The sequence below is a fragment of the Lethenteron reissneri genome, chromosome 22 (genome assembly GCF_015708825.2).
Source record: "Lethenteron reissneri isolate LAM-NWPU_2019-01 chromosome 22, ASM1570882v1, whole genome shotgun sequence".
Classification (NCBI taxonomy): Eukaryota; Metazoa; Chordata; class Hyperoartia; order Petromyzontiformes; family Petromyzontidae; genus Lethenteron; species Lethenteron reissneri.
In genome coordinates this window covers 2273266-2300786 of record NC_083800.1, presented here as the reverse complement: position 1 = coordinate 2300786, position 27521 = coordinate 2273266, and the positions used below count along the sequence as shown (strand labels likewise).

The following is a 27521-nucleotide window of genomic DNA, read 5'->3' as shown; positions in this document are numbered from 1 at the left end:
TCCCACAAGTGCTCGGCTGTACTGCAAGGGGCCTGTGAATCTACAATTTTGCCCAACAAGGTAAATTTGTTTTCGATGCTGAAAGTATACAAAGATCCCTTGGTCATCATCGTCATCATCAGCCATGATCGATCGCAACATCGGAAGGTTGCGAGTTCGAATTGTGGTTGGAGGTTGACTCAGCCCATCAACCCTCTGGTGGGGGGGGGATGGGGTCAATACAATAAGAGTCACTTTGTGAGGACGCCAACAGCGGTTGTCCTGTGGATAAGACTTGCGCCCCCGCCCATAGGAATGTGGAGTTTCCACCGCTGGCTCAGGCCTGCGAACGGGTGACGACTGACGCTTCGACGCTCGCTTCGGAATGTAAATGACAGCGCCGTCGTTACGCATTCACCCGAGTGAGCTGTCCCTCGTTCCGTCGGTGCGTTTAGCCGGGGCCTCCGAGGCAACATGTGGTCGCGACCGGAGCTGGTGACCCTGTTGGTGGCGGCGCTGCTCGTGCTGGAGGGGACGGGCGCGAACGAGGAGGCCAAGTCCAAATGCCAGCTGCTCGCCGGCGTCCCTGGCGTTGACGGCTTCCCCGGGCGCGATGGCCGGCCAGGTGAGCGACGCGTTTTGCAACGAAAAAAATAAAAACGACGCCCGTGGCCACGTGCGTGACGATGGCCGCTGAGCACGCGCGACGCACGTGCGGCTCATCCTGCGTTGTGGAGGCAGCGGCGAGGGTTGTCGGATCGCGCTCAGGTGTTGCGAAACTCCCTTCCCGTGGTCGGGAGAGATGCCGGACGCTGGCTTGCCGGGAGAACGAGATACAGCAGAAGTGAACTCCACCTGTTCCATCTGTAGGAGATCGAGTGTTTTCCCTGGACGCTCCCGTTTCCTCCCATATGTAAACACTCATTCATTGGCTGAAAATATCTCGATATATGAAGGACTGCAGAGCTTGGGCAATTGTTTGCGGTGGTTAGCCACCTGCCCGCCTGTCCGTGTTGCCTCGCACCTCTTGAGTCATTGTCTTCCACAGTGAGCGAATAACTGTGCAGCACCGCGTTACAAGATGATCGTATCGTCATTTGTGTTAAGGGTCTATGATACGATGCGGTCATGAAGGAACAGGTCGACAGATAATCTCGTGAAGGCCTTGGAAGATAGGACTCGCACAGTGATGGAGACAGACATAAGATGGGTAGAGAGCAAGCCACAGACCAGGCCAGCCGGTGCCTGTACATTTGAAACAATGATGATAACGATGGCGAACTGATGATTATTTAATTCAAGTGTCATGTAAATATATATATACATAAAGCATCTCAAGTCGCCGTACAAAAGTGCACTAGAAGTGAAGTGGACTTTTTCATGATATAGGAAATGTCAGGGATGGAATGATCAGTGTCTAGATGGGGGGATGGTGGGGTGAGGGCATCAGACATAGCGTGTTCCACCGCAAGAGGAAATAGAAATAGCGGCCGAGAGGCTGGCATCATCTCTCCTGGTTCTCGCAAACTTTTCGGAGAAATGACCGCTAGGTTCCTCACACCACGCAGCAGCAGAAGGAGAAGTACCCACGCAAGTAGCGTTTTTTGGGGGGGCGGAGGAGATCATGTCAGGTTTGAGAGCGCGAACGCCATTAGATATCATAAAAAATTAACCCGTAAAAACAAAGTTTTTCACTATAAATCCTTTATATGCGTGGCGGCTCGAGTCCTCTCGTCCTCTGGCTTGAGATGGCTGCCACCTATGGGTCAGATGATTGCCTGCCACCATTAAGCAATTGGTAATTAAATATTTTTAAAAAATCCTAAAAAGTGTAAAGTTATGGAAAAAAAATTGACGAAAATAAATTGTCACGCACAACGAGTCTGTGTGCAAAATGTCAGCTCGATTGGATCACGGGAAGTGGGTTAAAAAACGACCGAAAGATTTGCATGGTCGTAAGCGTGCAAGCAAGCAAGTGAACTTAATATAAAGGATTTAAAAAGAGGAGGCACAGACATTCGGCGGGCTGTAAATATATTCGTTTTTAGCTCGTGCATTACGACCATGACGACAGTGATGGTCGATGTCGACGATGATGGAGGACAGCTGCTCAGACTTGACAACGCAGAGTCGCCTTGAATACAGAATCGAGCAGCTTGTGTTTTCCGGACGCGCAGGAGGAGGATGTACGGTTACATGGCCCGTGCACGGTCCCATCTCTCTCGTGTGGAAGTCAACTCGCACGCTTCCTTTGGCGATTCGCATTCTCTTCACGCACTGAATTCGTCGGTTGCGTAAGGGTGTGCGCGTGATCTCGTGACAACAGCTCGAATCGAATCATCCTTTGCTGCATTTAGTGTTTGTGCCATGGTTGTAGCGCGAGGCTAAGTCTCGCAGCCGAGCACAGTCTGCAGTGGCTTTACAGCAGGGCCGTCATGATTACCATTTATGTGCTCCCAATCGGGGAATCGGGTTATTTGTTGGGTTATTTTATTCAAAATTGGTAACATTTGGACCATGACCTCAGCGCACACGACCTGTCCATTTTCAGATAGCGTCACGGGACGGTGAACGTCTGCTGTTTAGGCGGTCAGCGTATAATATTTTTTGGTCCATACGCCCGCAGTGTTTACCAGGGCGGCCGTGGGGTTCGAAGCGTGAGTGTCCGCAACAATCGGCGAAACGCGCGACCGCTCGGCCGTGTCACCGCACCGCGTCGTTGTTGCTGAGCAAAATGTTGTGTTATTAGTATCATCATCATCTTCGTCATCATTGTTATTGTGATGCAGGAATGCCAGGGCCCAAAGGAGATCGTGGAATGCCTGGGCAAGGAGAGAAGGGAGACGCGGGTACACGCCACACCAACGGCCACCGCACCTGTGACCTCATTCCTTTGTTGTGATCACTTTTTGTTGTTGTTGTTGTTTGTGCTCTTTGTTTTGGTGCCATTTCTTTTTTTTTGCTTGGTAGTTGGGTTTTCATTTGCTTGGTATGTGTGTGTGTGTGTTGGGCTTCATTTGCGCTGTACGTAGCCAATCGCGTATATGAGATTTGGGCTATATATATAATTAATATACAGCCTTGTGGGATGCTGTTGGCATGAATGATGCTGCTATTCAAAAGTAATGTATTATAATTAGCTGTCACGATTCGCCTTCGTCGCGTTGCAGTGCGTCGCAAAGATTCAGGGATTCCAGTTGAACGGTTAATGCAAGACTTGGCTCCTTGCAAAAGGTTTCTATTTGGTGTTTGAACATCTTAACACCCCCTGTTTTATTGCCAGAAAGGGTAAAACTTATTCTTATTTTGCATACTTTGATTCTGGCAAAACGGTCCCCACGACATGTCCGACGTGAGTTTGAATCTCCATTAATGAGGAATAAGCATGGAAAGTCACAGTCAAGTACATCCATGTTGAACTCTGGTGACAGCAATGTGACAAATTACTCAAATAAATATACACCTTCTTGGTTCTTTCGGTAAAGTCATGTAGAAGGGAAATAATAAAATGATAAAAATAAAACATAATAAAATACAATTCTCACGACGTTTCGGCCACAACGCAAGCAGCCGTGGCCGAAACGTCGTGAGAATTGTATTTTATTATGTTATATTTTTATTATTTTATTATTTCCCTTCTACGTGACTTTACCGAAAGAACCAAGAAGACGAATCCCAGCAGTCACGAAAGCTTTAAATCGAAATATATATATACACGTTTTGACTTTCCGGTTGCATCTTCAAGGATGTGAATTGGCTCAATGGTTGACGTTGCAGCCGTGGCTATGAAACCCCGACAACCTTTCATGCAGGACCCCCGGGACCGTCAGGGCCCAGAGGCGAGGATGGAATTCCTGGGACAAAGGGATTAAGAGGGGACGACGGTGAAAAGGGCGAAAAGGGAGCAACCGGTAAGTCGCTCCGACCTTGACACGAGGACACTGGTGAATGTGGTGACCACCGCTGTGCTCCGGACCGGGGCCGGATTAAGGCGTGGGGAGCTTTAGGGGCTGCAAGCCAGGGAGCCTCCACCAGCTGGAGGGCATCCACAGATTAAGTGAAAAGTTATTTCAATTGTGAATGCTGAATTTTATTTGTTGTTAGCCTTGTAAAAACAAAAAATAAAATTATTTTACTTTGTTTTCCTTTTTGAAAATGTTACTGGGGGCCTCACAGGACCTGTAGCCCAGGGGCCTACACAAACTTAATCCGGCCCTTCTCCGGACACTCCGGTAATCGCGACCAGCGGCGTTTCCTCGTTCCCAACTGCGTTTACAAGCCTCGTCGAAACATTGAGAAGTGTCCACATGATAAGTCGCCGCTTCGTTGAGTTATCATTTGTGTCCAGGTCACTTCTAGAAAAAGAGTTCAGAGAGCCTTTCGTGTATTGGAATACAGAGATACATCAAACAAACCAAAATATTTAGTGTGCTCCATGATACGCACGCGTTAATATCCAGCATTCCAACTCTGGTGGGGGTGGTTAAGGAGAGGGGGGGGTGGAACCTGATGACTCCAATACAATTCGCGAGGCAACCTCAACCCGCTCCGGTCAGTATCCAGAGCAAGCGACTGGCCCTCTCCAAGTCTGACTCAAACCACAGTTTGGGGGCGGTGGGGTCCCAACCAGATCCAATTGCGCTGGGCAAATGCGACGAGCGATGCTTTGCGCGTGCCTAACCGCATTCACTTTAATTGAACAGGAGCCAACGGGAAGGTTGGACCCAAGGGCACGATGGGTCTTCAAGGGGCTCCCGGCAACCCCGGCATGAACGGGGGGAAGGGCGACGTCCCCGTGGTGAAGAAGTCCGCGTTCAGCGCGAGGGCGAGCGTCGGCAAGAGCGTCCCCAAAGCCCCCGGGGCGATCGTCTTCGACGTGGTCGTGACGAACGACTTCGGTCACTACGACGAGGGCAGCGGCAGGTTCAGGTGCGCGATCGCCGGTCACTACTTCTTCTCGTTCCACGCCGCCGTCGCCGCGAAGTCGCTGCAGGTCGTCGTCATGCTCGGCGACAAACCGCAGGTGACTTTTTACGACCACTTCTCGGGCGCCGGCGGCGCCGACAGCATGAGCGGCGGCGTCGTGCTGCGCTTGAAGGTCGGCGAGGAGGTCTGGCTGCAGATGATGACGATCAACTTCGGTTTGTACATCGACGACAAACGGGACGCCGTGTTCAGCGGCTTCTTGCTGTTTGCCGATTGAGAGCGAGCCGCCGGCGCAAGGTCGGGCGGCGCTTAACCAATTAACCTGTTCGCATTTTTAACACTGTACGCAAAGTTGGTCATCGACGAAAGTGCACGCGGGTCACCGATGCCCAAGAGGGTTGACGTGGACTTTGCAAGAACGTGGGCGCCATGACAAATGACGTTGCAAGTCAACGCAATTAAATTTTCTTTGTGCACTTTGTAGCATTTGGTGGCGCGGCAGTGCGATGGGTTCGTGAAACGATCCATGAACCCCAGGCACTCGAGTTCAATTCCCCGCCACGGCTAACGTCATCGGCGAGCGATATCCGAACTATCCCCGGGGCCCTGCCCACTTCACTCACCTGCACTGGCGGGCGTGGTGAAGTTTGGCCAAATAACCCCCATGACTGGCTCGGCCTTCGATCAGCAATGCATTGACAGAGGGCTGTGGCGACATCACATCTGCCTGCTCGATTTGAGACCGAAACAGGAGGAGTGTTTCTCCACAATTCTGGCTGTCGCCTGACGAGGCTGGTTGTAATTACCGGCGAAACGTCACGTGACCAGAATTGTAAATGTTGTTGTGGGTTTACTCTCCAACACACCGGTGTGCTGAACTAGTAACGAATTGACACGTTTTGTTTACGTGACAAACCTTACTAATTGGCTGTGTGGGGTGGTGGCAGGTTTAACGACACATTCATATATTTAGGCGATCTAAAATAAAAACCTCTGTTATGAAAAAACATATTTTACATATATAAAAGCGACCCCATATCTCGATAATGTACAAATGAGTACGTGTGGAGTCAGAAGGGGTGGATAGCAAAACCACGCCGACAAGCGGAGCGAGGATGGTGACATCACAGCAAGAAGCAGCGCTGGCAATTAATGCGGAGATAGTTGTGCGCGTGCATGAATAAAATTTACATTCTATGCGCGGGCGATCTGAGCTGTTGTGATGCAAACATAAGCTTTAAAGTTATTTCACTGTGAGATTTTCTGTCGCATTGTAATGGTCTCTTCAACACTTTCCTAACTGCCCTGTGTTCTGTTGAAATAAAAAATAAAACGAACTCAGCAACTGGTTATCTCTTTTTTAGGCTTGAACACAAAGCGAATATACGTTCATGTGCACATCTGACAAAAGCACTGTTTAGTGTTCCATAAGCAGAGCAGATGTCGTCGCCAATGCCATTTAAATCCACCGTCGCTGTGCGTTACCCGCACCTGAGTTTGTACATCGGTGACCTTCACGCGTTTGGAAGAAACATCTGACAACTGCCACAAGCCTGTTTGGACCAGGCCTCTCACATCTCGGCGTAGAAGGCAATCTTTCAACCTTTTTTTTGGTCCGGTGTGAAGATATTACCGGTTAATACACTCCGCAGTATTAAACGGGGCGGCCGCTGTAAATCGAACCGTGAACCTCTGGCAACAGGCGGGCGACCCCCCTCCCAGCAGGCCGAGTCACCGCCCCTTGACCCCTCCCACCCCAGTCCCAAGACACCACCGAGGCTGCTGAGGTCACAACACAGAGAGACCACACGTCCACGCGTCAAGGAAGGCAATTGTTTTACGTTGTTGTCATCAATGCCCCCCCCCACGCACATTGAAAATGTATCCCGCGCAATTTGCATGCCGCAGCCTGCGTCCGCCCTGAAAGGCTTTCCCTCTGGGTTTATATAACTGTTAGCATCGAGTTTATTTTCCTCAATGGCAAGACCGTCACGTTCATCTGCAAGCACGGAATGGAGTTGTTGTTTTGGTGCCATTTTTTTATTTTGCTTGGTAGTTGGGTTTTCATTTGGTTGGTATGTGTGTGTGTGTTGGGCTTCTTTTTCGCTGTACGTAGCCAATCACGTATAGGGGGTTTGGGCTATAGATATAATTAATATACAGCGCTGTGGGATGCTGTATGTATGCTTGCAGCTGCACAGCAGTGATCGTACGACTTGGAACTGCTTAACGTCGCTTCAAAGCCACGCGGGTTTGTAAGCACACTCATTAAAAGCCGAAGCTTCAGCTGTCGGTTCGGCCACCTGGTGAGTGTTGCCAACTTTCGGAATGATGCGGCCAGTTCCCTTGCTGAAGTGGTTTCACTTCTCCGTTTCTTTTTTGTTCGCCACTGACAGGGGGCTGCTGAGCCAGACGATGCAGGTCTCTGATTCACCGTCCAACATTTTCGTGGTTACGGTATTTCCCCAGAGCTTACAATAATAAATAAATATAATTAATAAAGGCAATGTCGCCGTTTAAAACAATTGCCACACCAAAGTCATCTTTCGTGCAAGTGATAGTTTGTGAGTTAATCTTCTTGGAACATTGCCACGACGAGTTCCCTCCATTCCTTCCTGTCTATGGCAACTTGTTGCTAGTCCTGCACCGTGTTGCGCCACGTGGTCTGGGGTGTCCCACAGAAAATAACAAAATAACAAAAAGCTACGACGTTTCGATCGCAACAAAAGCGGTCTCATCAGGATGACGACCTGTCTTTGGCAACTTGTTGATTCGTCCGACCACTTGTGTTGCGATCGAAACGTCGTAGTTCTTTGCTATTTTGTTATTTTCTTTGAAGCTAGCAACGTGACTTTACCGAAAAACCCAGAGAATATGAATTCCTGCAGTCACGAAAGCTTTAAGTCAAGTGATAGATATATTATTCCTCCTGATGACGATCGCTTGTGTTGCGATCGAAACGTTCTAGTTTTTTGTTACTTTCTTTGAACCTATATACCTATCTACGTGACTTTACCGAAAGACCCAGAGAATATGAATTCCTGCAGTCACGCAAGCTTTAAGTCAAGAAAGACCATTGTTTAATTCATCATTCGCGAAATAAAAAAAGGCGGATGAGAGAGCAGATCAGGGTGCGTTTAACACGCTAAACGTCACAATGTACGGCAACATACGAACGCGCCTAGAAAAGAGTCAACGTTATGCAGACATATCGACTCAATATTATTGGACGGTAAATAGTAAATGATATTTGTGTACTGAGTGTCGAGAATCAACCTGTGGATAATATTGACATATGTCATGAGCAAATAACACAAATATAAACAACAACTGTACACATTGATCAATAACAAAATAAAAAATATTGCATTGGCGACGTTTTAGGCAATGACCCGTCTTCATAGCACGTGACATATATAGTTTGCCTTTTAAGGTCTAGTGTTATTGATAAATGTGTTGAGTTTTTTTGTTAATAATGCTTGTGCGCCACTGCCAAGCCAACATCGCCAAATCATTAACTTCTATAAACAGGCCAGGTCACTCGAAGCGTGGATTACTTGGACTGCTCATAGATTGTGAGTCTCCAAAAATGCTCCTCTCATGCTCTACAGTTGTCCAAGGAAATTCTATAAAACTTTGCTGTTTACTCCTTTATACCCCTGAAGGTAAAAAATATATATACACATTCCACACCTTCTATATATATACTTCTACAAAACTAAAATAAATAAAATAAAACACAGACATAAAAAGGAACTATTGGCTGTTGCATACGTAACGCCCAAATCGCAATTTGTCAGATTACTTCCGCTCTCTATAACAATGGGATTTTCCTCTTCAACAGTACAGGGTCAACAACCTGAAGCATGACATTATGACTGCAGCTCTGAATTAGTCCACGAGGGGGGGGGGGTGCGGGGGGGATGTGGCGAGGGAGATATAAACCCTGATTCTGCACGCATCGGCCACATTCGGAGGACTTCGCAAGGGCTCACAGACTCTCCTGCAAGACCTGTCAGAGTTCACTCGAGAAGGTAACGTTCTGGGCGGTGGTGGAATAAAAAAAATCAACAGGTGCCCCGTGGCCACGGCGGGGTTTTTGCCAACCGGTGTCCTGACGTTTACGAGGGCATTCTAGATTTGAAGCTTTTGTGACTGCAATGATTCATATTCTTGGGTTTTTTCGGTAAAGTCACGTAGGTAAAAAATAAAAATTAAAATGAATAAAAGTAAAATAAAATAAAAAATAAAATAAAAATCACGACGTTTAGGTTCCACCTGAAGACGGAAGCTTGTGTTGCCTCCGAAACGTCGTGATTTTTATTATATTTTTAATTTTAATTTACTTTTATTAATTTTTATTTTTTACCTACGTGACTTTACCGAACAAACCCAAGAATATGTTTACGAGGGCATTCTTAGTGGCTGGATTGAAATGCGTGGGCATTTTTGCAAGTCTGTTAATTGCGATACAATTGTATTGTTCGTTTAAACGGGAGACAGACTGTAACTTTAGGAGACTCGCAACATACGTACCACACGAATGTATAAAATGCATGGAAAGTACGTAAGAAACATTGCAGTTTATAATATTCCAAGTTTATGTTCATTGATGCTCTTAAAATATTTCATTCAGAAATCGAAATCATTTACACAGGTGTGCAATTTTGATTTAAAGTGGCAAATATAAAGGACAATGTATGTGCCCAGATTTGATTGTAAATGTATAAATGGGTACATCCCAGCTGGTGGGGTGCTTCCACCTCTTCCAAGACATGTGGCCAGCACGTCAGAGGAGAGCAATAACCCATCCAAGACTCTAAAGCAGTGGTTCTTCTTCTTCTTCACCTGGGGGTGCGAGATGTCCTTTCTGGGCGTGCGAGACGTGCCCAGATATTTTTAGAAGGCAAATCATCGAAACACAAATTAGGCACGGGCACGTACGTACAACTACTTTGTTTCATCAAACCTTCTGTGTATTTATTAGCATTACACATTTTTTTACGATTGAGAACCAACGGTGGTGCAAGGCTGCAGTGAAGGTTAAAAACTACTGCTCTAGAGGAAGAGTCCCGTTATAGCGGGGGACCCTTCTGGTAACAGTGGCGCGAGAAGGCACTTGCAGAGCCGCACCTTTGAACCTTCTTATACCATCACGGTAGCTTCACGTGGCGGATTTTTAAATCCTTTATATTAAGTTCACTTGCTTGCTTGCTTGCGCGCTTACGACCGTGCAAATCTTTCGGTCGTTTTTTAACCCACTTCCCGTGATCCAATCGAGCTGACATTTTGCACACAGACTCGTTGTGCCTGACAATTTATTTTCGTGAAAACATTTTTCAAAATTTTTACACTTTTTAGGAAAAATTTAATTATATTTAATTACCAATTGCTTAATGGTGGCAGGCAATCATCTGACCCATAGGTGGCAGCCATATCAAGCCAGAGGACGAGAGGACTCCAGCCGCCACGCATATAAAGGATTTATAGTGAAAAACTTTGTTTTCACGGGTTAATTTTTTGTGTTGTTCTCCTGGATGCCGTGGCGGGCGCGGCGTCTGCGTGCTCCAGGCGACATGCGGGGCCGCCTGCAACTCGTGGCCGTGTTGGTGATGCTGCAGCTCGTCGTGTTGAGGGGGGCACAGGCGAACGAGACGGCGACGAGTGAAAAGTGCAGCGGAATGCCGGGAATCCCCGGCACCCACGGGCAGAACGGGCAGGCCGGGCGGGACGGCAGGGACGGTGAGTGAGAGGATGCGACTCGTGAATTTAAAAATAAACATAAAACTAAACATTTTTTTTATTTGGCCAGGTAAGGCCCACTGAGCTACTTAGCTCTCGTTTTCAGAAGCGACCTGGCTCTCACAAATAATGGCTCAACGAAGTGGCTCATCACGTGGACATTTTTAGCAGCCAAATACTCTAAACGCGTGATGTTGATTCTAAATATGGAGGGGAAAACCCGTCGGACCCGGAGAAAAATCCACCTGACCATGGAGAGAGAGACACACAAACTCCAAATATACAGCAGGCGTCAGGGTCGGGATCTAACCGACGCCCTCCCGTATACTAGGCGAGGTAGTTAACATCTCGCCACCGTGGCGCAGATGTTAATCTACAAAAGCACGTGGAGGCGGCGGTGGCACACCTTGACTGTGTCAACACAGTGTTGTGGCACACATTGATTGGCCGGCTTGCTGTTCAATGGGACAGGGAGTCAATTAGGTTGACGCCCGATTTAATTATTATTAAAAGGCGTAAATACGAGAGGCGTTAAGATATCCAGACACTAAATAGACACCAATTACGAGGCATCGCGTCTGCGCAACCCCACATTGTTGTGGTAAAAGAAAACGCAAGTATGATTTGAGAATTCGTGCATTTGGCCACATAGAAGCCACGTGATTTACGCGAGGATTGAACTTATTTAGATATACAGGTTGGCCCAAAAGTTAGTAATTTATTTTAACTATGGTATTTAAAAATTGTAGCTATTTAGTCTTTGTTAAATATGTTTATTTATTTTTTATTAATCTCTATTTTTTATTCATCCTGTGGGGAATCCCCAAATCCGCCGTTTACAAAACTCGACCATGAACCCCGAAGGAACTGAGCCAAAACATCGTCGATGAATGTTCCTAGATTATACCTGCAGTCTTTTGTATTTTCAAATTCTGAATTAATTTCATAAGATAATTCACGTGTGCGTGAATGTTGATGGTCATGAACATTTTGTTCGTGTAAATGAAAAACCCTACGTGGTTTGTTAATGTAAATATAATAACCCTGTGTGTCCTCACCTTTCGGCCCCTGTATTTCGATACTGACGTCAACTGGTTCGCCTTGCGAGAAGCTGCTTCTGTGAATCTCGCACACCACTCGACGAACTTGTCACCACTGGTAGTGTGAAAATTGCTCAAGTTGTAAATGTACCCCGAAAATTGTACCCCAAAATTATACTCAAATAGTAAATGTTGCGGTGTTTACTCTCCAACACACCGGTGTGCTAAAGTAGTAACTAATTGCCACGTTTTGTTCACGTACACAAATCTCACTCATTGGCTGTGTCGGGTGGTGGCGGGTTAACGACTAATTTATATTTCCGCGATCTAACCCAAATAAAACCTTTTTTTAAATGAAAATCGCTGAACGCTCCCAGCGAGTGGTCAGCGTAGAAGGGAGGGGAAGGGTGGGAGGGGGGTGTGACTGGGGAAGAGGAGCACTCCTCGTCAAATCCACGTGGCAGCCCCCTCCGATTCCAAACCCCTTGCGAGATGCCACTACGGCGCAATCCCACACCGCACAAAAATAACAACAACAAATCCCCAACCGTGGAACGAGCCGCTCGGCTTTCACGACGACGACGACGAGGAACAGCAGCAGGCGGCCCTCGCGAGCCCACCTTGCCACCCTCGGTGGGTTGAGACAGGATAATAAATATTGCACGATTACATTTGAATTGATGTAACCCAGGTGGTCGGCGTCGCAACAGCGACAACGGTGTTTCGTGCGTCCCGAAGGGTTTATTTAATCTCCTGGTTAAAATCGAAGATGTAGAGGATACAGCAACGAGAGGACAACGTTCCGTCTTGTTCCAGGCAAAGCTCGCGATGTCGTCTCCCGTGTGCCATTCTCTGCGTGTCAACTCGTTGACCATTTAACAGACACGCACCCTCCTGCACACTTAATTATGCTAATTGCTCAACCATCTATTTTGTGTCACTGCGGCTAAATTAACTGCGGTGCAAATGCATCACGTGGCCTAATCGTTTTGATAAAAAAAATTGCAACAGTGTTGAGACAAAAGTTAAAAAAATTATATTCTTGTAGAAGACAATATGTTCATGAGCTAAATGCAATTGTCGAGGTGTGCGGGCCGCAACGAGAGGACTTCAGGAGAGAGCTCGTGTTGTTTTGCTATTCCTACGTGGAAAGAGCGTAGACTAAAGTGGTTACCACTTCAGTTGCATGTCCACAGTCACACTGACTCTGGCTTGTCTTCAATGCTCCACTGATGAAGCAGATGTGCGCATCGGCCTGTGATGTTCAGCTACTGTTGATGGTTTAACCACCGGTGTCTTCGAGGAGGAATGTCAAAGCCAGGAGATGTGCGATGTTTGGGCCTTGAATTAAATGGGCGTCATTAATTTGACTCTTTTCTGTGAAACCCCCAGGACAACCCGGACAGAAAGGAGAACGTGGGGATGCTGGGAAAGGAGATCCAGGCATTCCTGGTACAGCACAACGCACAGTGTTTTAATGCGTTTTTTAACACAATGTTTTCATGTTGGAAACATTATAAGATACCACTCTTGTTTTATTACAGAATATGTATCTACTACGCAGATAACCCTCGATAATTATCCGCGGGTGGATTTACCCGCTTTTTTTACATTAACCTTGCTTGTGAAAAAAACACAAATATATTGCAAGATGTTTTACATTGCGCGCTGGTTTAATTACCATTCACTCCTTACTTGTGGAGGGCCAGTGACTCGTTGCCCACGTGACTGCAAACATCCACGAGTAAACAAACTTCAATAAACTTTTTTTTAAACACCCACAGATGACACATTCTAATGTTACTCGCTGATTCTACATAGGTAAACTAGCATTACCCCGTGGACAATCGAGCGTTGACTGCACAGTAACGCAATTTGTCGCCCGACGGAGATGCTCACTGGCTGTGAAACCCAACGCCTGTCATGGCAGGATCCCCGGGACAGTCAGGGCCCAACGGCGAGCCGGGACCTGCGGGGCCGCCAGGTCTATCCGGATTGAACGGGGAAAAGGGTGAACGGGGAGAGCAAGGTGAGTGACTGCACCTTTCTCACGAGGGCAAATCGATGGCACGTGGGGACCACCACCTGTGCTCCAAACACTTTGAGCAAGCGCGGCCAGCGACCTTTGCGTGACCCTAACCCAATCTAATTGGACAGGACCCAACGGGAAGATTGGACCCGTGGGCACGATTGGGCCGCGAGGAAACCCCGGAGAGGCCGGTGCGAAGGGCGACAAGGGCGATACACCCGTGATTAAGAAGTCAGCGTTCAGCGCCAAGGCGACAATCTCCAAGACGAAACCGCAGGGCGCGGGTGTGATCGTGTTCGACATCATCATATCGAACGACTTCGGCCACTACAACAAGGAGACCGGCAAGTTCACGTGCGCGCACGCGGGCCATTACTACTTCTCGTTCCAAGCTCCCTCTTCGGGCACGCCGCTGCAAATCGTCATGAAGGTCAGCGGCAGACAGGTGCTGACCCTCTACGACCACTACACGGCCGCCGGGGGCTCGGACACCATGAGCGGAGGCACCGTGCTGCACCTGAACGCCGGGCAAGAGGTCTGGCTGGAGATGGCGGGGGCAAACGTCGGCTTGTTCATTGACTTTGCGCGCGACGCGGTGTTCACCGGTTTCCTTTTATACACCGATTGACCCCGAGGCACGGCACCGGTCAGACGGCGTTTGGCGTCCTCTTGACGAGCTTGTTACACGGCAAAGCCCTACCAACCCCCTCCCCGATGTGCGCGCGCGCATGTGCGTGTGTCGGAAACAGCTGGGCAGGATGCACAGTGGACGATGTGTGCCCAAGCGCTCGGCTGTGCGATGCTCACGTTACAAAGTGTGCGCGCTGTTCCCCCTCTGCTTGTATTGCCAAGTTACGCTGACACCCCCCCACCCACCACCGCCTTCGTCTTCCACTCCGAATCTGTCCCCGCTTCCATTCCCTGCACTCCGGGATGCTCAACGCCAGGAGTCGGCAACCAATGTCACAAGGCGGGCCATTTTTGTTGGAATTCCGTAAAACAAAACAGAAATATTTTAATAGCCGCAACGCATGTGAATGATGTCACGAAGCAGTCCTTAAAAAGGACACGGGGTCACCGACCCCTGCAACATACCATACCCACAATCCCCATTCACTGATATCAAAGCATGGGGCAGATCACACAGAAGGGTAACGATGTGTTATTATATGGCGAGGTATTTACTGTGTTTGTTTCCAAAATGACATCAGCGATTTGGTGGACCAGCTCAAGCAAAGCGGACAACAAGGAGGACAACGGAATATCTCTGACAGCCCCAAACCCTTCCACCGAGGACACAACGCTCACGCGTGGATGCGTCATGCACAGTGCGGCATCCACGTCAACGTGAGCCGGGAAGCATTCCGCTAAACCTTGGCAATTATTTCATAAGAATATTATTTGGCACCAAGGTGGCGAGATGTTAACTGGTAAACACGAGGTCGTGGGTTCAATCGTGACCCTGGCGCCTGTATATTTGGAGTCTATATTTGTTCTCCCCGTGATTGCGTGAATTTTTCTCCGGGTCCTCTCCACATTAGAAACAACATTAGTTTAGAGTATTTGGCTGCTATAAATGTCCACATGATACGCTTCTTCGTTGGGCTATCATTTGTTGGCCAGGTCGCTTCTGAAAAAGAGCTACATAGCTCAGTGGGCCTCACCTGGTAAAATAAAAAAATAATAGCAAAACAATCCAGGAGCATTCCGTTAATAGGTAAAGGTACAGCCCTGCAACTGCCTGCTCACGCAACTGTTGGCGGAAGGCACGCCAATAGAGGGATCTCTAGTGAGGCCCTACGCGAGCGTATTTTTGGCCTACTCCTCCACGCTGGCCAGAGTCCCCACGCTTTAGCCCATCACACGTGACCTGCCCGTCATAGACTACGGTGCACCCGTTTATACCGCGGGGGGTTGGGAGAATCTAATAAACTTGCACAATTTTAACGCCGCAACGGGAGATAGAATAGCCGGACTTACGCATTGCGGCGATAACCAGTGCACAATGGCAACATCGAAACGTGCATAGCTAATTAGGTCTGATTTAAACATATATATGTTATTCCAAAGCCATATTACAGTACAGTATTAAGTATGCGGCAATGCTATGTGTGTACGTGTTTACTTACCTTCGACTAGTTTGCACTATCCTAACGTAATACGTTTGCCGACAGGAAACAGATGTCAAATAGATCCTCTGATACTTCAATGCCGGTCTAATGGTGCACCCTGTAGCTTTGCTAATTGCCACGTTGCTTGTGTCTGTCTTCACTCAATACAATGCCATAGAAATGCCTTTGCAAGCTCTTGCTTTTTTTACACGTGTCAAAAAAATTTAATTAAATATATCCTCCCCCCACCCTCCAAAAAAAAAAAGTTCCGCAGAATGAATCCCCCTTTTGGGCTTTGCATTGCACACGAAGGATTGTGGGAATCAAATAAATGTGCTTCAATAATCACCGGGAGACGTCGTTGTGGTCACTGATTTGCATGCCAGTGTGCCGTGACACATTCCTTCACGCGGGCACTGCATTGTATGTGTTGCACACTCGAAATGAAAGACGTGGGCAGGTGCTCCAAATCGAGGGCAAGCACATTTATTTATTGTGGTTAATAGCAATCTTGTGAAGAACAGCACCGTCACTCTGTAAAATGCAACAGCACGTGTTACAACAGCAATTCTTCCGAGTCGCCATTAACCACGTGGCTGGTTTACACGTGCGGTGATTCATTAACCCTGCCAGCCACCTACCGGCCCGACTCGGTCATCACATGCTGCTGTACACACATGCATTGATGCACTGCACAGCACATCAGGACTTTCACAGAACCACACTTTACTCCCTTGCTGCACAAGGACATAATTAAAAGAGTGATCCATTCCTAATGTGCCACATATGTACTATGTTGAACGTCTTTCGCTGACCGGCATTGAATCTCGTGGGCGATGTAGACCTGAGTAGCCGCACGAGATATCGGCACTCGTAGTCGTCAGGTACACGGCGAGAGGCGAGGCAAAACGTGATTGCTTCAACTCACACTGGCCAGAATGGTGAAGTATGGTCAAAACACAGCGCAAAGAGCACGCTGTGATGTCACAGTGCACATAGGACGGAGTGACGTCACAGTCTCAACGTTGGGGAGGGGGGCCTCAAGCCCCCCCCCCTCTCTCCCCCCTCCCCTTCCCTTCCGACACAATGGGGCTGGATTTGCAGGTGGAGCCCACCCCATATGTAGTTTAAATGCATGCACGTTAGCATCATGGTACGTGCCCACGCTAGCAATTACACATGCACGGTCTACAATGGAACAATTGTACAATGCAGTGCGAGTGGGGCAATTAACTCCCACCGAGACGATTTTTGTGAGTCACGATTCAATCCTGTGGTGTCAAGATTCAATTTAGCAATCTGTTATTTTTACATTTTTGGTAAACGGTTAGCATCGCTCCTGGCTGAAGGGATGGTTGTGAACCTCCTTAATGCCATCAGACTAGTCACGTGACTGTCCGGTGTGCAGGCGGTGTAACTGCACAGGGGCCCACGTGATGCAGAAGCCCAGGTCACGGGCTACGAAGAGGTCCCAATGCATTCCTTGCCACAAATTAGGCGCACGCCAACCGTGCTACGCCGCTGCTGCTGCATTCCACGCAGCGTAGGAATGAATGCGTTTGAGAATCCATATGGATCGATTCGTAATAACAATCATTGCTGTGTTGTATAGTTACAATGCAGACAATGTGGACGTGATGGAAGCGCGTGCAGTATCAACCACGAAACATCTCTGAGTGGAAAAGTCGTGTCTCTTTCAGACGCATATTGCTGAATAATAATTGCAGCTTGCGCACTTGCAGATTCTTTTGATCTGCTAAAGTGTTGCACTCATTTTTCGTCCCCCGGGATAACACCCGTCCCCGACTCTCGGCTAAAAAATTTTGGATTTGATGTTTTTCTTTTCTTTCTACACGAGTGTTTTGCGAAAGAGATTGTGTCGGCACGCACAATGCATTCCAATGTTCCATTCTAAGTCGTGTCATCTCGTATTTTTGTTAAATTCCATGTGATATTCCCAAAGCACACAACGAGTGTTGTCGCTTTTCTGGTGAAGCGGAAGAGCTGCCATTCGAGACGGTACAAATCCCACACCAGGGTCTATGTAGTCTTATCAATGACATTCCTTTGGGAACCAGTGATGTCTGTACTCACGTGCAAAACGGGCCTGTGTACATGGCGGTCCAGATGTATTGTGAAACCCCCAATTAATTGACCCTTAATAGTTTCCTTTGTTTATTCATTTATGAGAATAGCTTTTCCCCCTTTTTCAGGCAATAAAACAGGTGTTAAGATGTTAAAACACCAAACTGAAACCTTTTACAAGGAATCATGTCTGCATTAACCACAATACTTGCGGTCAGAATGCAAACAAAACACATACCCTGATAATATATGCATTGTCCTTGAAACTGATTGGCACGAAGTGAGGCACGTCAGCAGTTAGTTCGTTGGTGACCTTTCTTTCACCCATCTAGATAACAAGTCTCTCTCAAAGAGTGATCTGGCTCAACAAGTGACGACATTTCTACACTAAAGTCAAATAATGGGTGTTGAATACCAGCCAAGCGTGAGAATGGACAAAAAAGCCTAAAGCTATCACAGGCGGTTGTCCGGATGAACATGTAAATGTCATCATGGGCTAAGAGTCACTGAGTTTTTTCACCTATTGAACCATAATCCAAACCTTACAGTGACTCATCTTCTCACCACTGTTCCGTGCATTAGACCAGACCACAGGTAATTAAGCACGTGTCGTCAAAAAAACGTATTCACACTATCCGGGTGAAATTCATCAACAGACACAATTAACAAATTTCGATGTAAAGCTTTCGTGACTGCAGGGATTCGTCTTCTTGGTTCTTTCGGTAAAGTCACGTAGAAGGGAAATAATAAAATAATATTAAAACATAATAAAATACAATTCTCACGACGTTTCGGCCACAACGCAAGCAGCCGTCCTCATGTGAAGAACAGGTCTGTCGGAAAGACAGCGTCTGAATGTCTTTCCGACAGACCTGTTCTTCACCTGAGGATGGCTACTTGCGTTGTGGCCGAAACGTCGTGAGAATTGTATTTTATAATGTTTTCTTTTTATTATTTTATTATTTCCCTTCTACGTGACTTTACCGAAAGAACCAAGAAGACAATTAACAAAATCAAATCATCCCTCCACCCTGGACCAATCCAGCGATCACATTTCAAGTCTTTCATGGGCAATCCAATTTCCAAACAAAAGCTGATGGGATTCAGGTGCATTCACTGCTTACGGTCGTTATTATTATAATTGCTCTTCTCGCGTTAACTAGCAGTTCTAAATACTAATTGGAGTCGTGGAGCAAGGGCGTATGATTAGCAAGTCGTGGAGCAAGGGCGTATGATTAGCAAGGCATGCAAGCGACGTGAATGATTATAATTCACTCGCCCTGGTTCTCATTACTGAGCACGAGGAGCAGCAGGGCGACAGGCTGTTTGGAAAATGAACGCGTGGGCAGAGGCCCCTAGCGGCCAGTCTCGCGAGAAATTAAACATTATTTGGCAGTGGTTGCAAGGGCACAAATAACAACAAAACCGAACACGATATATAAAATACGTAATGGTTTTTTTATTTTAAGGCAGTATTATTGACACACGTATTGAGCTGTTTTTCTTGCCAAAGGCGCCTTTTTCAAGACGTTAATACCGGCTTTCGCAGTCAACGAAATATCTGCGATGAGTCATTGCAGCAGCTGCTGCTGCTGATCAACATTGTCGTAAGATGGTGATGATGACGTTGGAAGTGGTACACTGATTATTACGATGTATGTAATGATGATTATTGGAAAATCTGCAAATGGCATGATAATCGGTGCTTAATTTCTCATGTAATATTTTCCACGCCCCCACCACCATCCTTGGAATCTGGGGAGTGGAGGTATTCTTACACACTTTTATTATGACAAATGACACACTTATATTGTTGCTGTTATCTGTTTATATTTTTTGAAATCTTTAACGCGAAATATCTTCGGATCTACGAAGCCGAACGAGCTGAAATTTTCAACACAGACTCGCCTACGGGCGTGACAATTCAAGATGTCATAATAATCAAAAGAACCGACCCAGGTGCCGCCCATCTTCTCCGGTTGAAATTAAACCATGTGGAGAAAATATTGATGTTGATGGTAAACTAATGGGTTCGCTGACGATCCCGTGATGACAAACTGATTTTCATAGTCATCATCATCAGCAGCCATGATCGATCCACAGCTGCTGATGCTGAAACTCTTTAATAATTCACTATGTAACACGATTTTTGTTCCTGGGTAGTAAGTGTTATTTTCTAATTGATTATGCCTAAAAAGTATAGAAAATGGCAATTATTCCGCACAAACTTTGCTTTTGTGACCAGGACTTTAAGTGAAGTAAAGACCCAAATGCACACCACGTTTTCTCATTGAAAATAGGTAAATTTCAAAACATCACTGTCCTGGTCACAAAAGCAAAGTTTGTGATGAATAATAGCCATTTTATCTATTTTTTAGACACAAGCAATTAGGAAATAACACTTACTACCCAGGAACAACATTTTTTTGTTACACTGTTATCATCCACGCCGGAACTGACGTGCCATGAATGTTTGTGAGTTGGCACGCAGCGACCCGCAGGGCCACGCGCGCCTCTCGCCTCTCATTGACGACTGCAGTCACCACCATCGCTGCCATACCCAGCCTGCCCCGAACTCTCCACTCATCCCAGCAACCGGAGTGACCACTTTAACAAACCAAACAACAGAGACATCATTAACGGCACAGCAATCAATCCTCGTCTACGAAAAGGAACCACCACCACTGCGTAAGCCGACGTATCATCCACGTGGAGACAAGCAACGCGAACGCCGTCGCAGCCCTCCCGTCCTGGAGAGGGGGAACCCTGCGGTCGGGGAATCTATCGATGTCACCCGGGTAAGAGACTCGAACCGGCCAAGGGACGTCAACAATCCATGATGACGTCTCGTGTCTCCGTATGCGCTCATCACGACCCACGACCTAAGAACGATAGCATTGAGTGTTGTGTGTCTAAGGAGCCCGCAGTGACGGGACTGTATGTGTGTGGATGTCAGTCCAATGTCCCTTACCTCCCGGGGGCTCTGTGACGATGCATTTAATAGCCGAGTGCTTCGTTTGCCGCCAGAGGGCGCTGCAGCAGAGAGGGAGGGGACGCCCTATTCCAGTGTTGCTTCACTCGTTTTCACAGAGAGAGGTGGGGTGGGTGGCAAGCCACTTTGGCCGATAAGACATCATCGGTGTGAGAGGGCCGTGACACATTTGAAGCCATTGCGGGTTTGACAGCAGCACGGTGATGATGATGATGATGGTGTTGTCACGTGTTGTGTATTGTGGGGGAGACCGCACGCCAGGGGCCTAACTAAAGGCCACCAGGGGTCGCCAGTGGGCCACGTGGCCTCGCAATGAAGAACACTGCCCTCTGGCGTACATCCCCCCCACCCTACACCCTACCAGCGTTATCTGACCATACTTCACCACGCAGGTCGGTGCGGGTTGGTGGAGGAGGCGTGGGAGCACGTGCAAGGCAATGTGTGTGGAACACTGGCCGCAACGTAGCCCCCCACGGCACGTGCAAGGCAACGTGTGTGGAACACTGGCCACAACGTAGCCCCCCACGGCACGTGCAAGGCAATGTGTGTGGAACACTGGCCACAACGTAGCCCCCCACGGCATGTGCAAGGCAATGTGTGTGGAACACTGGCCACAACGTAGCCCCCCATGGCACGTGCAAGGCAATGTGTGTGGAACACTGGCCACAACGTAGCCCCCCATGGCACGTGCAAGGCAATGTATGTGGAACACTGGCCACAACGTAGCCCCCCACGGCACGTGCAAGGCAATGTGTGTGGCACGCTGGCCACAACGTAGCCCCCCACGGCACGTGCAAGGCAATGTGTGTGGAACACTGGCCACAACGTAGCCCCCCACGGCACGTGCAAGGCAAACCGTAACGCAGCGCGTGCGCCGTGCACGTCCCTTGCTCGCCCGGGACCCAAGACGGCCACCGCCACCACCACCGCCACCACTAGCCAGGCTCGGACCTGCTGAGCATCCGATAACGTGTTGAGATCGGGCACGATGCGGCGAGTGGTTTAGCCATGGGGAGGGGGCTTTGGTCAATTTTAAAACGATGGGGAAATGTCCAGGAAGCGGGCTTTGGTGGCGTTCTGGTCGGCTTCGTCGCTCCGTTCCTCGGGGAGGCGAGCTACTTGGGTTCACTGAGGATGGAGGAGGGGGGTGTGTAGGAGTCCAAAGTGGCCAGGAAATTGCAGGAGAGGCGACGCCGAAGCCGCGTGGAGATTTGAGAACGCTGCACTAAACTGAAAATGGTGGTCCAGATTTCTTGCGATCCCCCCAACCTCCAAAATTAATTGACCCATTTTTTTATATTTCTGGTATTGCATTACACACCCATTGGTGTACAATGTTTTTGTTTAAGTGTTAGAGAATTAAATGGGGGTCACAAGACATTTTGACTACCTTGTACAGTAATCTCACGCACGGTGGGGGGTTTTTTTCTCCGGAAATTCCAGGTTCTTACCACAAGCTCGGCACACGTGGATGGATTTGGTAAAACACATCAATGTAGAAACTCGCGAAATTAATGGATTCTTGAGTCGAGAAGAGTTGTTTACCTGGGTGAAGAGCATTTGGCATACCACATAAATGTAATTAATAGCTTGAGGTTGACCTTGCCCTACGAGGGAAGGGACTCAACCTCATGTCCGTAATTATCTGGTTTTCAATTATAATTTATCAAATTAAGTGCTGTTCATTGGATTGGAAGTTGTGAGTCAACTTTATAAAATAGACACAATTGTACGCTGGTCTTTTGTCAAAAAAACATATCCTACTTGCCATCAGCGTACAAACGTACACACCCTGTGGAATACATTAATTTATAATGCAGCTAAGAAGTTTTAAGTTCAAATAAGCTGCGTGCGAATTCGATTAAATTGCAGATAGTCATGCAGGTACTCGGGACACGACTAAACGAAAAGCTCCAATGGAGGCTTATTTGTCTTTGCTGGTAAGTTTGAATAAGACGGGATATTTTTTATTTTAAGTTGGGTCAATTCGCTTAACGTTGTAAGGAACATCATGTACAATGTGAAGGTACATACATCGCATAGGCCAGAGAATGCATGGGTGCAACCTGTGGTACCAAAACTTTAGCAGTACATAGAGTACCAATTTCTTCCTATGCCAAATAAAAAATGAGGACAATGTGTGTGACCTACCATCATTCACTTGTGTTATTATAATGTTTACAACAAAATATTACCACTAAAGTTGTCCACATGTGGTACTGACAAGCCAAATGTTTGGACTTCACCTATCACAAGCACAGATGTGAGGAAGAAACGCTAATGCTTCCCTTTGGTGTGTGAATAAGTGCTGTGGCCTTTTAACATTGACATTGATTTATGGTGAAAAATGTTAAGTTTTTTGGAGTTTCTAGAATGTTTTATCGAGCAAACGAACACGGGACTTGCGCAAGGTGGACGTTTTTCTGTCGCACTGTGGACGTTGAGTATTCTCCAGTGTGTGTAGACTCTGGCAACTGTTTTGCAGTTTACATCTCTGCATTATCTCAAAACATAAAGTATCTAAAAACATTGAGGCTTCCTCGATTAATAAACAATGTATATGCCAGTGTGTCTTCTGCTCACTCTGAGAACGAGGGGGGGACTGCTGCTGAGCCTGGAGCCCGCCACTAAATACCTGAGGGGTATTGTCACTGAACACTCAATTCCTGCAACTCTGTATGAGTAATCGAGTGGCGGTGAAGAGGGTGGAGGAATCGATATTTGAAGTTTTCGTGACTGCAGGGATCCATACTCTTTGGTTCTTTCGGTAACGTCACGTAGGTATAAAATAAAATAAATTAAATCACGACGTTTCGATTGCAACACAAGCAATCATCATCAGGTGGGAAACCCACAGCAAGAAGAATTGAACTTTTGATATATATCCCTACGTGACTTTACCGAAAGACCTGAAGAGTGAGAGGTGGAGGAGTTTTCCATTGTGCCACGTGTGCGTGTCTCCAGCAGGTTGACCAATCGCTGTGTGCTACACGTTGCTTCCCCAGTGGCTGCGGTTGCTGCGACCAGAAGTCCCGCCGGTCAGAAGAGCTCAGCACCCACAGTCCAATCTCCCGATGATCGCGGCCTCGGCATTGGACGACGCGACCCCACAGACCTTCCACAATGCCTCTGCTCGAGCAGATGACGACCGCGTGGACGGGGAGCACGGAGACATTCCGCTCGATGATCTTTCGGCGACATCCTCCAAACAGGAGTTGGAGGCGTACGATGATGAGCAGCTGTTCGTGGGAAGACCCGATGAGCTTTTCATCGCTCTGCTTACAGGTGAGGTGTAGCCACCGTGACTCTCTCAGTGACGAGGCCTGTACCAGGTGATTATGCGACCAGTGGTATCATCATTAACAGAAGCCACAATCAATCCGCTGCCGCATGAAAGCCTCTCAAAGCCGTCAGTTTTTATTCAATTGAAACGAGCAGGCCGCACGTCCTATGGACGTTTCCGTCCTTACATCAGTCCCTCCAGCCAGCAAAACTTTTCATCTTATATAGTGTATGACAGTATGATATGATGGCGTATCCCCCAAAGTCGCAGTAGAGGGTGAATGGGGGGGTCGGGGGGGAGCTGTGATGTCAGCACGACGCACTAATCCGACTCAACGCGTTGGGATGCTGGTGACATCACTACCGAGCACCCACAGTTACACGCCAGCCCGCCAGGCAGGCAGACAGGAATCCAGGCAGGAAGCCAGCCAGCCAGCAAAACTTTACGTATAACACTGTATAGTATTAGTACAATATCGGCATGCAGTTGATTACTTTACCCAGTTTTAAAGAGTCCGTACAGATCTGGATTTATTGAGCTCGGCTGCTATGCCCTCCCATGGTAGAACCGGCTAATAATGGGAGGGAAGGCCCAAATAAGCAAACATGTATTCATTGTTTATCTTCGTGAAATGTGTGTGAAGACTTAGGATGGAATTATGTATGCACGTCCAACATCTTTCACACCGTACGTCGCCAACCTTGCTACATGGCAACGTAGAAATCATTAAACACGGGGGGTAAAACACTGAAACATTCAACATGCTGCACACACTGTAGGATATACATCAATAAAGGTGTTACATGTTTTCGCTAATTTCTTCAAGTAAGCGCAGTCACACTATTCTTATTTAATTTATTGGCTTTCCTTTTCCAGTTTTTCAACAATTTCAAGTTTTACTTGAACAGTTAATTGAATTTGCCACTGTGTGTGCGGTAACGTGGGTACTGGGATCGACTAATAATAGAACCAGCGTGCACGCAAAAGGTATGCATTAGCGTGGAATGCCCAATTTTTTTCTATAGATCTCTTATTTTTCTCGCAAGCACGGTTACTCCACAACCCAGATACCTTTTGATTATCCGTGGTAAGGTTAACAATATACACAAGTGGGTTGAGTGCGATCACGAACACTGTCTTATGCGCTACGCTGATTAAACACGCTTCTTTGTGAGTGTGGTTAGCCAGCACTGCTCAAGATTTCTCGGGCAGGTAATACATTATTATTATTAGCCGAGTAGTTTAAATCACCCGGGGACAAAATGTATCACCTACACAGCACCGTAGGTCCACAGCATCTACGTATAGTGTACGTAATTGAGAACTTGTAACACATTCCTGCGGATGGAGCTGGTAGGAACGTTGGGTTGCTCGGTCAATGGCCAGGGTCAACGGCGGCGTGGTGTATTCCGCAAATATGCCCGACTGTGAGGGCGGGCACAAGCTGGCGTGAGTAGGTTAAACGTTGAGTTTTATAAGGGCACCACGGGGTGACCAGCCCCTCCCAGGAGGTTCCTACCAGTATAACTGAAAATCAGCTATGTGTCACATTAGTTCCATACGACACAAGTGGCAGAGCCTCCGAGCAGTGCTGTCGGCTGCCCATGAGATCGGGACCCCTTCCTCTCCCGAGTAGGTGTTGAATAATAATTTAGCAAGGTAAGGCAGAGCAGCCGAGCTCAATAAATCCAGACTCTGCACTGTTTCACTGCACTACTTAATATCATTGTCATAGCGGAATGTTTTCACTTGTACAATTTAAATTCCAAACTCTTAGTAAATAAAACGTGAATTTGTCCAACTGTACGTTTTTTATTTGAAAGCAAAGGTTTTTTTTTATACTGCGAGCACAATGTATAATTGCAAAGTTCTAGAAAATAAACTTACACAGTACAGCGGAAATGCCTCTTAACCACCATGATGTTGGTGGAAGGGGGACTGTGTGTGGATTCTGTTAGCGGTCTCAAATTATTTCCTTTTATTCACAAACAGCTGCTAAATAGAGATGATAGGATAAATCGAGATCTGAGGATGAATTGTTCTCCACTTTCAGTTCACTCTTCTTACGTGCATAGAGGATGAATTTAACACTGCCCAGTGGACCACTTCTTTGGATAAGTACAGATAATAGGTCCAGTTAAAGAGCGGGCAATCGGGATGTTTGCATATTTATTTGGGGGGCACAGATAATTATCGAGTGGCTTCGATGCACGTGCCTCCTTGACAAATCAATCCGGCACCTCCGATTAGCACGGTTGGCCTACGTGCAGCGGCGCGAAATAATAAGTTCAACATACGTACGTGCACAGTGTTTGTGATGACAGCGATCCGCTTTGGAAGAGTATAGCGGTCAATGTTAGTTCGCGTCGCAAGGTGAGTGAGCCTCGTGCAGCGCCCACGTTACTGCGTGGATCAAAGAGGTGAACGCTCAAGACAAGATGCAAAACAACCTGAAGCTTGAATGTATGCGAATGCAGAAGGTGCTAGGAATTTCATGAAAGGAAAGGGCTAAGGAAACTATGGAAGTTTGGAATAGCGTGTGGCACAGTGTTTTGGATGTTAACAGGAAGAAGGGCTTTGTGGTAAGTACGATGCGCGTCCGTGCGGGATTGGAGGACGGAATGTTACCGATGAGGGGGCCGCTGGAGTGGCATCCACAGGTCGGCGACCATCGGGAAGAAAGAGACACACCACAAGCCAGCTGGTTGAGATACAATGAGAGCAGAGGTCAAGTTATGTTGTCGACCATTGCAAAAGCTATCGAGGTAGCGATGGCGAGGTGTGGTCGTCGCGGATGGCCTCTTGACCTTGATATAATAGTGGTCCATGAAAAATGTCCACGTTTAAGTAAGGGGTCCGGTGAGCGCGCTCATGCCCAAATGGTTGATTTGTGGCGTGGTGCATTTTTATTTTAACTGAGCCGTGTGGAAAGGTGCCAACCGAAAAGGTAAACGAATATAAAAATGTAAGATTCGGTTGAAATGAAAAAACAACGCACAAATTTCCTGACAAACTGCTTGTGTCATTCTTTTTTACAGCAAAATCTATGTTGAAACTCTATAACAATGGTGATAACAGCATGTGGTAAATGATTAATTTTGTCGTTCGGCAATGCCAAGCTGGTCACAAAAGCATTTCGATCCTGGAAGCCGTAGAACGCTTGTGGGTCCATTGAAACACTTGCCAGCGTAAACCCCACGGGGCGTGTCATCGGGATAAACAATCTCTGTTATTGTTTGACATTGGTAAGCCCCCCAATCACTCCAACGTCGTCATTTGCACTTGGCTCTTTACTTTACTTTTAAAGTATGCGTAGTTTAGACGTTTTTTGTTT

General features: G+C 47.3%; 3 protein-coding genes across 5 annotated transcripts in view; all 3 read left to right on the top strand.

Moving 5' to 3' along the window:
- LOC133345406 (complement C1q and tumor necrosis factor-related protein 9A-like) lies at window positions 1-6267 on the top strand. The gene is made up of 5 exons (XM_061556125.1): window positions 1-60; window positions 435-604; window positions 2769-2828; window positions 3792-3890; window positions 4683-6267. Exons 2-5 carry the CDS (start codon window positions 454-456, stop codon window positions 5180-5182), a joined length of 810 nt encoding a protein of 269 aa, XP_061412109.1. The 5' UTR covers window positions 1-60; window positions 435-453; the 3' UTR covers window positions 5183-6267.
- A 2590-nt stretch (window positions 6268-8857) lies between these two features.
- On the top strand, window positions 8858-16175 carry LOC133345506 (complement C1q and tumor necrosis factor-related protein 9-like). Its single transcript, XM_061556293.1, has 5 exons — window positions 8858-8939; window positions 10477-10647; window positions 13080-13139; window positions 13618-13716; window positions 13845-16175. The coding sequence occupies exons 2-5, from the start codon at window positions 10482-10484 to the stop codon at window positions 14342-14344; spliced, it is 825 nt and encodes a 274-aa protein (XP_061412277.1). The 5' UTR covers window positions 8858-8939; window positions 10477-10481; the 3' UTR covers window positions 14345-16175.
- Window positions 16176-20394: 4219 nt separating this feature from the next.
- Window positions 20395-27521, top strand: part of LOC133345504 (ectonucleoside triphosphate diphosphohydrolase 8-like) — a 50900-nt gene continuing 43773 nt past the window's right edge. Inside the window, exons 1-2 of one of the 3 annotated variants that reach the window (XM_061556287.1) lie at window positions 20395-20710; window positions 23910-24189. In XM_061556287.1, coding sequence (XP_061412271.1) covers window positions 23979-24189 — 211 coding nt within the window. In that variant the 5' untranslated portion in view covers window positions 20395-20710; window positions 23910-23978. Of the gene's footprint in view, window positions 20711-23868; window positions 24190-27521 lie in introns of all 3 variants that reach the window. The other 2 variants (XM_061556289.1, XM_061556288.1) reach the window with 2 other exon arrangements.

What these genes read in the sequence shown, in the direction of transcription:
- LOC133345506 (XM_061556293.1), top strand. Translation starts at nt 10,482, where the DNA reads ATGCGGGGCCGCCTGCAACTCGTGGCCGTGTTGGTGATGCTGCAGCTC. An exon ending in AGGAGATCCAGGCATTCCTG is followed by an intron (nt 13,140 to 13,617) that starts GTACAGCACAAC and finishes CTGTCATGGCAG; the next exon opens with GATCCCCGGGACAGTCAGGG. An exon ending in GGGTGAACGGGGAGAGCAAG is followed by an intron (nt 13,717 to 13,844) that starts GTGAGTGACTGC and finishes CTAATTGGACAG; the next exon opens with GACCCAACGGGAAGATTGGA.
- LOC133345406 (XM_061556125.1), top strand. Translation starts at nt 454, where the DNA reads ATGTGGTCGCGACCGGAGCTGGTGACCCTGTTGGTGGCGGCGCTGCTC. An exon ending in CGGGCGCGATGGCCGGCCAG is followed by an intron (nt 605 to 2,768) that starts GTGAGCGACGCG and finishes ATTGTGATGCAG; the next exon opens with GAATGCCAGGGCCCAAAGGA. An exon ending in AGGAGAGAAGGGAGACGCGG is followed by an intron (nt 2,829 to 3,791) that starts GTACACGCCACA and finishes CCTTTCATGCAG; the next exon opens with GACCCCCGGGACCGTCAGGG.